At 41.4% G+C, this 12,209-nt stretch overlaps 2 protein-coding genes across 2 annotated transcripts in view; one reads left to right on the top strand and one right to left on the bottom strand.

Annotated features, from left to right (window-relative positions):
* LOC113993416 (shugoshin 2-like) overlaps positions 1-12,209 on the bottom strand; it is a 37,443-nt gene that overhangs the window by 21,520 nt on the left and 3,714 nt on the right. Inside the window, exon 2 of the mRNA XM_039388010.1 lies at positions 11,147-11,305. The gene's annotated coding sequence lies outside the window, so the exon portion shown is untranslated. The remainder of the gene's footprint in view (positions 1-11,146; positions 11,306-12,209) is intronic.
* On the top strand, positions 506-10,021 carry LOC120324592 (gamma-crystallin B-like). The gene is given in 5 exon segments (XM_039387979.1): positions 506-548; positions 4,021-4,188; positions 4,191-4,264; positions 9,840-9,915; positions 9,918-10,021. Coding segments are annotated over 5 exon segments (465 nt in total).

Here is a 12,209-nt window from a genome sequence, read left to right on the forward strand (position 1 = left end):
TGCAGGAAGGGAGACTGCTGGAACACACTATCCAATCCTATCTAATAGTTCCTACCTCTCCTCTATTGTCTGTGTTCACTGCTGAGATAGGTCTACCCTGTCATATTCAGCACTTGCTTTTTCCTGGAGCTCAGAGCATCCATCAGCTTCTGAGCAGAGGCTTCTGTTCTTGCAAACAAATTCCATAGAACAGTAGGCCAGTGACAGGACCTGAGCAAATTTCCTCCCAATTCAAACAGCACCAGTCTGACCCCTGGAAAGCCAAAACAGAGAGAAATTGTCCTTTGAAATGAGGTCACTACAAGAGGGGAGGAGGGGATATTGCTGCTGAGCACATGAGAGAACAATGGTAAGGGGGTGGTTCAGATTAAACAGCTAGACAGAGAGATTAACATCTCATGACTGTTTTTTGTTCACTGACCTGTAATAAAATAAACAGTAAGACTTTAACAAATAGGTGATTAGCCTTGTTATTCCAGTGCTGTCTTTGCTATGGAGTACTGCCATGGCCTTCACTTTTCTTCGAATAATACTTCCTGGTTTTATAGGTGAGACTGGTGGAGTTAAGAGGAATAAGCAGTAGAAATCTTACTATGCTAATAAGCAGAAAAACAGTGTTTTATTTTCAGAGTGCAAGTCCCTGCCCCTTCGCTACTCCCTCTTCTGTTGGCTGGCTGGTATCTGATTGTCTACACACAGAACTCAAGCCCAGAGGATCAGAAGGTTTGCTGCTCACATGTTCAGACAGCCAGAATTAGGGAGCTGAAAGGTGCTTGTAGATGTGGGCACTGTGGGATTGATTGCCACCTTGACTGAAAATTCCTCCTTTCCTGAGCTATATTGTCTCCTGAATAATCAAGGTCTTGCTGCAACCGACCAATTAGTCAGGACAACTTCAAACTCTTTTCTCAGCTACGCAGAAAGCGATGGACATAGTTCAGAGCTCAGATGCAATGCAGAGTCATGAATTTGTTCTACAGGACCAGAAGAGACTTCTGATCACATGTGCACAGTTAGCACCAGTTGTCACATGCATATAATTAGTGCCTACCATTGCACTGCAATACTGTCCACAGTGAGAAAAGTAAGAGGCCATTCCTGGTCTGCTCTTTCGAAATACCTGAAATCACAGTACTGAGGCAAGTGGGGAACTCAACAGGGCATTATCCACTTTTCCTTTGGCAATTTAAGAGCTGCCTATTGTACCCCAGAGGTCAACTTCAGCAGCAGTACTCATGGTGGCAGCTTGGTGTTGCAATTCATAGCCCAGTTTATGACACTGAAATCAGATGGTTTCACTCTAACACTCTTGACTGTGAACAGCACAGCAGCTGAGGCACAGACATACTGTCTGCCAGACCAGAGATGCTAACTTCTTCAACTGCTCCACACGAATTAGTGAGTCAGAGTCTTTAGACTCCAGACTTACTAGAGCACTGCCCATGCAAGCAAGCCCAAATTTCCCCCTTATTTCTGCTACAGTAATCCTGACTTCAGACACGTCACTACTGATTCTCTAGCTAGTCCTGAAAATTCTCACTCATTATGGTGAAGAGCTTTTTCCTAGCCAAAATGTCACGTGGAAACATCTAGCATCCATTGTGGAATGGCAAAATATCTGTTTTTTCCAACAGATTGGTTTAGCTGTAGGACAAAAATATAACCAATCTCTTTTTAAAAGCATTAGTTTGTCAGGTTGGAAAGTCAAGTGCACAGGACTGTTTATCCTTAAGAGGCAGCCAGGAGCAACAGCAAATAAAAGAGTGGAATCTATGAGAAAATCAGATATATTCCATCCCTGTAAAACACTGTAAAAGATGCTGGCCTCACGAGGGGAGTCATGGTTGAAAGATTTAAGAATGGTTAGAGGTGCTTAAAAAAGAAACTAGCTCAGGCTGGCTCCAAAAGAGAGTTTGTTTGCAGCAAAGCAGAGTCAGAGGGAACACCAAGTGCCAAATCCTGCTCTGTCACCAGGTCACCTGCTGTTATGGAAGTGATCTGCCAGGTACTTGCACACAGGTATTTCCACTGCAGTGCTAAACACATAGTCCATTTAAGTGAAGAAAGTGTATGATGTGGTTCCCAAAGGCATCAAGGCCTAGACTTCATGGCCTTTCATGGGGATTTGCCAGCAGACAAATATCAAGCCCTGAACAGTGTACTTACAGTAGTACCAGCAATACATAAAGTCAAATACAACAGTCAACCAAACATTATGACAAGGAAATCCAGCAGAATGAAGGCACGTGGTCTGAGGTAACACAGAAAGTCTGGGAGAACAGGGTTGAATATACTAAACAGGACAGGAGGGTATCTAACCTGTTTGGAAATGGTGAGTGCACATTAGCTCCTGTCATTTAATATGGATACAGTTAAAAACAATATCAGTTAAGTGGTTTGTGATGGAAGGCTGTGAAGGTGGAGGTTTGATATCCCCCCCATCCATTTCCCCAGAATACACCCTTCTCTTTCTCTTTCCTTTCTTGCTCAGCACTGAAAGCCCATTTCTTTGACCTGAAATCGTGTAAATGGAGCTGCGCTCCACTAAGTCTCCCAAACTTTACCCTGCCCTCCCTCCTTACAGCCTCAAACACTCATTTGTTCCACTGGAGGTGGAGACCATGTAGTTGAAAACAGAGCTCTTTAAATAAATTAGATCTACAAAGGTGTTTAGCTGCATGCCAAGTTCCTGATGAATCATGTTGACAAGTTCTTCATATGCTTGAATGAGTTCCCCCAAATACATAAGATTGTAAATCTGGTTTTGGAGTGCAGTACTGTTTTGATCTGAAGCCTCACCTATTGCTGATATAAGACATTTGTATAACCAGCTTTGCATATTACATGAAGCAGTTTGGTTTTTAAGAGTCTAAGATTTAGGTGCAAGAAAATGATAATCAGAAGAGAACAAGTTAAGGTTTGTTCCCTCACCAAACAAGAAGAAAACAGATGAAAAGTTCCAAAACAGAGAAATACAGTTTTCTGTAACCTACTAGCTGTCCTTTAGTATTAAAGCACTCTGCTTCAGCCTTAAACAACAATTCTTCTGGGTTCCAGATAGAGAACAACTTGAGTTTAACGCCATTTCCTCCCTTTGAATTTTTAGACAGGCTTTCAAAGAGAAAAAACTGAACCAACTGACCCAAACTGATTTACAATGTTAGCCAGTAATTCAGATAAGTGACAAACATCTAGTAAGAACCATTTGATTTCAATATTTATAGTCCTCAGGATTAATGCAGCAGTTAATCACACACCAGGAAGAGGCTGAAAGTTTTAATTGCTATTTCCTCCTAACATGCCTATGTTAAAATCTGTACAAAGTACAAGGGATTAGCAGGCAAGGGGTAACAACACCACATGAGAATGAAACTTTTCCTGTCTCCAGGATAAGGCATGTGACAAAGTATTGAAACTGAAGCAAAATTCACCTGCTCTCAAAAAAGCAAAGATTGGGACAAACTTAGGCAAGTGGTAACCAACAGGGGGTGGAGAAGGACAGGAACAGACCCACACCAGAAACTGCTCAGGTCTGGTGAGTCCAATAGCTTTCAGGCAAAGGATGTTCTGTAAAGAACCATTCTTACACACTTATATATATGCTTGTACCTATCCCACATTGGGTCAGGTGCACCACATGCAACAGCTGATAGCAGTTGAAAGTGTAGTCTACCCCACAGTTACACGATAATTCACTTGCACACAGCATCAGCAAATGCAGCCCAAACCCCAGAAAAAATAAGTCTCCCATGGTAAATGTAATAAATGCCATAACTACAAAAAAGACAAAACATGAGATCTCTCCACAGGTTAGAATAGTCTCCTCTGTGTTACTCTTTGCAGATACTGCATTAGGACTATGGTGTACAAAAGCAACCACAATGTCTGTGTCTGCACACAGCTCTCAACTTTCATCTCAGCAAACCATCAGAAATGGGAGAGATAAATGGAAACCCCAGTATGTCAGTACCCTGCTCTGACACAGACACCAGCATGTCTTTGCAAATGTTTATATTGCAGATCATTTTCTTTATGAAGAGAAGAGCTTCTGGGGCCACTGCTATGAATGTAGCAGTGACCACCTTGACCTGCAGCCCTCTGTGAAAGAAAGCAATTCCATCCAGGTGAAAAAAGGCAGCTGGATAATTTACAAGAGCCTCAGTTACTCAGGACATCAGTACTTTTTGAAAAGGGAGGCAATTCTGACTTCCAGAAGTGGTTCAGTCTCTGCAACTCCATCGGGTCTTGCCATGTAACGCTACAAGTGAGTTCTGCTTGGCAGAGGATCACAGTTTAAGAAACTGGGTACAGTTTATCCTTTAAGAATACAGTTACAGTCTCTTCAAGCAACTCGAGAGTCAGGAAAAGTTCAGTAAGGCAATGCAAAGTTTCATTGGACACGAAGGAAATAATCTGTTTAATCAGTGCTATTTCCAGGGCCTTTTCATAACTTGAAGATGCAAAAAAAGGTTGTGTCACTATTCCTAGGTAGAGAATATCTTCACATCACCTAGGGAAGGGCCAGCAGGGCCAGCTGGCGTAAACTTTTGCTGTGGGCTGATGTATGCAACTTGCTTATGTCCACACTATCTTATGATTCAGTGACACCAGAACATGTTAAATCAGCTCACTGATATTTGTCCCAGGCTATATCCATCTCCTTGAGATCTCCTCCTTCAGTGTCTTAGGTGGCTCTTGGGTGTTGTACGAAATGCATAACTTCAGGGCAGACAGTATTTACTGAAACCTAGGGAATACAGAGGTACCCTTGATTGCAGTGCAGTAAATGCCAAAAACTCTCTTTGCAGAGGCCGGCTGACTTGCACTCAGTTATTGCTCACATACTCAGTAAATAGTGAATGCATTCCAAAATTCTGGTTCAAACAAATCTTTCTTCAGTACTACAGACAAATTCAAGTTTCACAGTCCCAAGGGAAATACTATTTCTTTCACATTTTAAGGGGAGAGGGGGGATACTTTTAAAAAATATTCACAGTTAGCCAGCTGTTCCATGGTACATGATAAGTTAAATAACTGTTAAAGGTCTAACTGTATATTGCTAACCCTGGAGGAGGTGTTGGGAAAGGTCTGATTCTTTCATCTAAGTTTTCTCTAGTTTTACAAACTTTGATTTAGATTCCAGCTTTATACTTACCAGAGATAATAATATGCAGTTGGACCTTTAACAGTTATTTAAATTATCATGTACTGTGGAACAGAATAATAAATCCCATTAATAGTTATATCCAGTAAATTACTGACTGAGGAAGAAAAGGACAGAGGTGTGCAGAGGAATTCACAACAAGGTGAACATTGTATTTGACATCAAATTCTTCATGCAAACAAGCTGCTCCACCAATGCTACCACCAATCTAGCAAAGCTTTCTAGTCTTACTCCAGATGATTCCTCAAAAGTTAATTATTCTAGATCCTTAAATCACACCACCTTTATATATAGCATGTTTTAGTGAACCTGTGACTTCATGAACTAGATATTTAGCTGATGTCAATCACCCTGCTTCTACTAACTTCAGAGCTGCACTGATCTGTTGCAATAGGAGATTGAGCCAAATCCCTCAATTGCCAGGCTACTCTGCAGGCAAAAAGAATTAAATAAGCATACCAGTGTGGATTAGAAACAGGACAACATCTTGTGCTTGAAAACGTCTATCGCAGATTTAATTATCATTCAAGTGATTATGTATATGCCTACTATTCATCACCAAATCCTGTGCCAGCAGGCACCCTGTGCAGTTATGAATAAGAGCCATAATAAAATATAACAAAATACACATAAGGGATCTCACATCTTAACATACCTCTTCCAGGCAAATATACTACTGTTCTTCACCAAGGTTCTGGAGACTTTTGGAAAGAAAAAGCAGTGCAGAGATCACAGAACTACTACGACTTTCTGCAATCTTATCTAGTATATGTTCACTTTAAATCATTTCATCTGGGCTTTAAATGGTAGGCTTTGATTTTGTTTTGCCAAGTAAACATTCTGATAATGGAGTCCTTGAATAGAACCAAGCAACTTTTAAAGCAGTGAGGTAGACTGCTTAAAACTCACATCTCTGCTTGCTAATGTCAGAGACCTCATTTAGCCATTATTTCAAGCTCACATGACCCATCAGTTATAGCCAGTTAGTGATCCTCTCCAGCCTTTCCCTGACAACACTGGAGAGGAAAATAGAACTATTCTTTGACCTTCTCATCCTTTCTTTTGTACGTGGGACACTATCTCTACCCTCTCGCCTGTCCTTTACTGCATGAAGTGGGCTGTCCAGCTGCTGCAGAGGTTTGGTGTACATAAGAACACCATGCTTTAGCCAGAGGGAAATGGAACATGAACAACTCAGCTCTCAGGACAGAGGTGTGAAAAAGCATGTTTCCTCTTGCTCACAAATTCCTAATATTGTGCATTTATAGGAACTGCAGAGTGTAAGCAATATGTGTGTTAGCATCCTCAGGTTAGTGTGCTAACCCAGGTTTGCAAAAGAACACAGCAATTCAGGTGCAGTATCTACTTGTTTGCTTACAACAGGGAACCAAAATATTTCATTTGTCTTCAGCAGGAATAAAAGAAAGAACAGACCAGTTGCCCAGACAGAAATTAACACATGCCTACATACTGCAACAAAATACCAATTAGTGCAATTGAGAACTATGGCTATGCAATGGTGTGCAGATTACATGCTGGCATTCCTGTGGTCAAAGGCAAGAATGAACAAAAATAACTATTCAGAGATCAAGGCTATAGGTAGGATGTCTGGATTCTAGACTCTGCTGCATCCTAGCGTTTGGGGGTGGCTAAACCTCTCAAAATGTCTCCACCTGAGACAGAAATGATGGCAATTCCTAGTTTTCGAGGACCACTGAGGGGCTGTTCTTGCTTTTGTTTGCAAATGCTCAGAGAATCTCAAGCAGACATTAAGAACAATGGTGCTAGAGGAGAGAAACATGGGGAATTCACAGATACTATCCAAGTTTTCACTAACAAGTCTTCTAGCTTCCTGCAGCTTGCTTTATTGTTGGTAGCAGGCACTACAGTTGCTGGCATGCAGGCTATGTTTCTCTACACAAACACTGCTATTTTCAGACTACTCCTGTGCTCAAGTTTTTCTGAGGTGCAAAAGCAGTCAATCTGCATGTAAAAGTAGCTGTCATAACAGCATACTGGTTGAGAACAGTTGGAACAGATGTAAATAACCAGACTTCTCAGACCATGGACACCATTTGTCTAAAAAGATATTTTAGCTCCAGAGTTTAAGATCAACGACAGCCCTTCCTGCATTGCACAGTTCATCTGTGGCATAGGGTCCTGGGACGTGAAAGTCTACAGGCTTCAAGAAGAAGCTGGATGGGTTCTAGGAAGACAAATCCACTGAGAGTTATTAACCAGAGAGAAGAAACCTCCTGATCAGAAAACCTCTTGAGCTAAAAAGGCCTGGGGACTTGAAGTTTGAAGGAAATATCACATATATTTGCTTCATATCTACCCTTCCCTCAGTGCCAACTCATGGTTGCAGTTGCTGCCAAGTTTCTTGACTGCCTGGACTGCCCATCTGGCCCGTGATGGCTGCTCTGCGTTCGTAGCTACAATAAGGAATTCACGTATCGCTGCCCCTACTCTGGTCTCTCAAGTTCCAGTGTCCACAGTATTAAACTATGAAGGACCATGTGGGATTCAAAAGACAAGCTGGCTCCACATGCATGATCAAGACAGAACAAAGCAAGCACAATCACAATCACAGAAGAACAAAAAAAAGTGTAACACTTCTGAGCCCATCAAAGATCTTTGAGAAATGTAAGCACAGGCCTGCACATAGAAGTTGCTCCTGTAAGTGAATTCAATTTGCTTAGCATTAACCATCAGGAAGAAGTTAATTTTGATCCGAAGAAAGCATACAGGTATTCAGAAGAAACTGCTAGACTCACATTCACAGTCTTCCTTCAGTCTGCTTTCAGTGTTACAGGCTACAATTTCCTGGCTGAGGAAATTTCCTGAGGAAGCACCTCCAGGAGAGAGACTGACAGGAGTGATACCATTTACAACACCCATCAGAAGCACAACTAGAGCTGTGTAAAAACAGGATAGCTAAAGATTTGTCCCTGAGGATTTGTAGCTTCATGAAATCACCATACAAGACTCACAGTGCATTAATTGTATTAACTTTTATTTTAATAGTATGTGTACTATTTCATATTTATATATAAAAGCACTTCACCAGTCTTATAAAGCCACTGTGGCTATAAAAGGACATTTAGTATTGAGACGAAAACCAAACCACATCTCTCATGCCCCAGTCACTGCTCTTACTTCATTACAGGCAAAGTTGGTGACTAGACTACTGCAGAGGCAACCTGACACATCCCATTGTAGAGACACCACCATGTGTTTGAGCCAAAAACAAAGGCATATTTGTCTCATAATAGATTTTTTTTTCTGAATACTTCAGCGCAGAATAGATCTGAGCTTTTCCTTTCTAGACTCATTCTCTGGAGGGATTTTACTCAGAGGGGAGAGGTTGCCAAGATGTGAAGTATTTCAATACTCAAACAAAAGACTAAAGATTTGAGATTTGGCCCAGGAATAGCTTTGATGCTGGAATATGTTCCTCCAATGTTCATGAAAAATTAAGTTCTTGAGTATTGTAAGCTTTATGTACAACTCAGTTTCCCTGTCCAGTAGGAGCTACATAGACCACCACAGCAAGTTTCCAGATACATTCCATCTGCATAGGATAATGCAGCTATTTTTTCACTGACATGCAGTTCAGGGCTTCACTTAGCTAAGACTAGTTCTGTGTCCAAGTGCTGAAAGCTCGTGCACTCTTGTGTCCTCACAAGCTGTAGAGTGAAAGAAGTCACACATAAGGAGGATGGGAACAAGATGGACTGAAGGGAATTTGACTTGGGAGACTGATGGGAAGTATCTGAGAAGGAGCAAAGAAACTGAGAATTAATATAGGTGTAGAAAAAAGCCTAAAATTAGGACACATTTCTGCATGCTTTCTAGATTAAGAAGTGTCCAGAAAATTCGATGCCACAAATGAAGATACTGAAGTGTTGTTGGGTTTGATTGTGGTTTGTTGGTTTTGGTTTTGGTTTTTTTTAACTAAGGTGTTGGATATCACACAGTAGCAGCAATACTCTTGTGCCTATCCAACTGCACTTGAGCACCTGCAAAAACTGCATTGGCATTGATGCAAAAGCAGAAAGTATTTTTCTGTAGCAAATCTTTGCTGTGCTAGGTATAAGTCAGAGACAGTTTTGAAACAGTTTATCATCTTAGTAAATGAAAAGAAAAAAAAAACCTGCCCACTTACCACTGTGCAAGAAAAACATGATCAGAAACAGCTCCCCTGTCTCAGCCAGAACCTTATCCGGTTACTGCATCAACATCTAGGAAGACTGAGGGCACACAACTGCTGTGGCAATCCAGATACATCACTGAGTTTATTTCTTACCTGCATGTAGAGTTTAAGTGTGGTGAACTTGGCTGGACTCCTCTTCTGCTTCCTGCCCTAGCAAGTGCAGTTCTGCTCTCACTGGAGCAGAAAGGACTCACAGCACCACTACTTTAAATTAGGACCCAGGTGGATTTATTCCTGCTTAACTGACTTTTCCACACATACTAGTGGCTATTCACTCTTATGTTGAATCTGTATCACATCTAGCAAGCTGCAGTCACCTAGAAGTGCCACTTGATCTCCTGTTATCCACGTTTGGATTTGCCTGTGCATGCCCAGAAGCACAGCAGCTACATATCTCTGAGGAATGACTTCAGAGGCAGGATGTTGAAGTTCACAGATAACTGCTCATCTCTCCTATAGGACTTTCACTCCAGGGACATCCAGTTTCATAACATACTTAAAGGAAGCTGTGTTTTATATGAACAGCCACACTTCCAAGACAGCAGTACATCCTGAGGCCTGGCGAATACAGGTGATTCACCAGATGGGGTGCCATGACTGCCGAAGTTGAATCCCTCGAACCAGCAGTGGATATTTTCTAACCAGCACTTTACTAAGCATATGTTTAAAAATAGCATCTTTGTAAAAAAATATTCTTTCAGACCTTAGAGGAAAAAATTAAATACATTCTTCATTTATGATAATGAAAATCCAGAACTCCAGTTGTAACTGAGTCCATGGACTAACTCCATGCTTGAATTGATTTCAGGATGTACCTTTCATCTTGAAATGGCCCATAAAAGCAATGGCCTTCACAGTAGTGTTTCTGCTGTGAGTAGACTGGCAAGTTCACAGCAACAGTATCATCATGGAAATACTGCATACCAAGTCTCCAGCTGTGACACTAGATGACTTAAGACAGAGCAAAGCATTTACGGTATTTACCAAGTTTATTAATAAGAATTATTTCTGACAAAGACTATTTCTAATGCTACAGATATCAAAATAAATCTTTCAGCTTCTTATTCACTTCATGATAAAAAAACACAAACCAAAACAAAAAAACAGTCCTGGTGCCCAATAGTTCCTGGTGCCGTTTGGCATTAAGTCCAGATTTCTGCACAAGACTGAATTACTCCCATTTCCAGCTCAAGGCCTACACTATGCTCTTTTGTTTAGCCAGGACCTCACACCATTTGTAGACATGAACTCATGTTGACCTTCCACAGCACAGAGAAGTAGCAGCTTTCTCTGGGCGTCTGGGGTTAGGCACCAAAAGAGAGACTCATTATGTTAAAGGTTCTATAACCAGTTCAGTGTGCAAGTGGGCCCCCACAAGTTCCTCACATACTCCCTAGCACACTGTTTACATAACACTGCAGAATCTTTAAAATTCCGTTTCAAGTTTTACAAGACTAGCCATCATTCAGATTGATCTCTGTACCCTTTCTGTGCTCAGGAGTTAGGCTAGCCAAGTCCCTGGAGTATTCACAAGGGCACACCTTTGGTTTCACATCCCACTCAGAAGCAGGCAGTGTGCTGCAGCCAACACCTAACTCCTGGGAAGCTGTGGTGCTAGTATTTTACAAGAATTCCACCTCTAGCAGCAGTTGGAGCTTTCCTAAGACCATTTCCCCTTAGTTACTTCCCTTCATTTGCATTCTTCCCCAAACCAAGAGAAGTTAGGCCCCAGGTTGCTACAGCAGGCATTCTTGGGACAACCTTACCTTGTCAGCTGAGAAGAAATTAAGTTCAGACAGATCACCAGAGAATGCTAACCCCTACACATCCTTGGTTGCTGCTATGATGTTTTGTAGGTTTGGTTTTTTTTTCCTGACACAGGGATTGCTTTCAGGAATCATGCTGCAGATCCAGATTGCTGAGCACTGCAACATAATGAAATAATTCATTAAACAACTTCTTAACTAACGCAGAACGATTTGAAGTACAAGTATGGTAATTTCACTGATCACTGGCAGTAAGACTGTAAAGGATGGATTACTTTTTTTTCAGAAGGAAGTTCTCCTTCAGAAGGAAGGAGAACACTTTTATGATGCAATCTTAAGCAGTAAAAACTGGTGTCTTCAGGCATCTTCAAATGAAAGACAGCTATAGCATAAGTCTACACATTCTAGCTCTTGCATAGCTAACCTAAATGACAGCAGAGGAGGGGGCAGTTCCAAGACTGAACTCCTACCCATGAATTTTTGCTGGCTATTAGAGCTTTTAAGAACCTAGGCAGATCAAAGCATATAAACACATTCTAGATATTTAGCACGAAAGAGTCTTTAAGAGGTACCCTACACAAGAACATTCCCAGCACAGCTGCAAACTTAAGGCTTGTGATAAGGGAGCTCATGCTACAAAAAAGGGAGCAGAAGAGATCAAGTCACTGCCTGGGCCTTTTACAACAGGAGTCATTATATTGAAGGCCCCCTGTGGAAACAAGCTGAAAACAAGCTGAAAGGACAGAGAAGGACAAAAGCACTCACCACAGTCCCAGGCTACCCTGGGGTTAATTCCTTCATGAATTTAAGTCTGGAGAATGGTTTAACCCTACATACATGAAAGCAGGGCAGCCAGGGGCCAGAGGGACTTAATGCTATTAGCCAAACCATCACCTCCCAGCTTTAGCTGTGGCCGGTCTCCAACACTTTTGAAAGAAACAACTACAATCCCTAGATATCAGTTTATATGTCAAGGGGCAAACAAATTCCTTTCCATTTTCAAATTTTACAAACAATTAACAAGCCCTGAACTACCTGAGGTACAATATGAATATAGTGACAG

This window comes from Pipra filicauda, unplaced genomic scaffold, assembly GCF_003945595.2.
Source record: "Pipra filicauda isolate LSUMZ 115617 unplaced genomic scaffold, ASM394559v2 scaffold5_size6683894_pilon, whole genome shotgun sequence".
Taxonomy (NCBI): Eukaryota; Metazoa; Chordata; class Aves; order Passeriformes; family Pipridae; genus Pipra; species Pipra filicauda.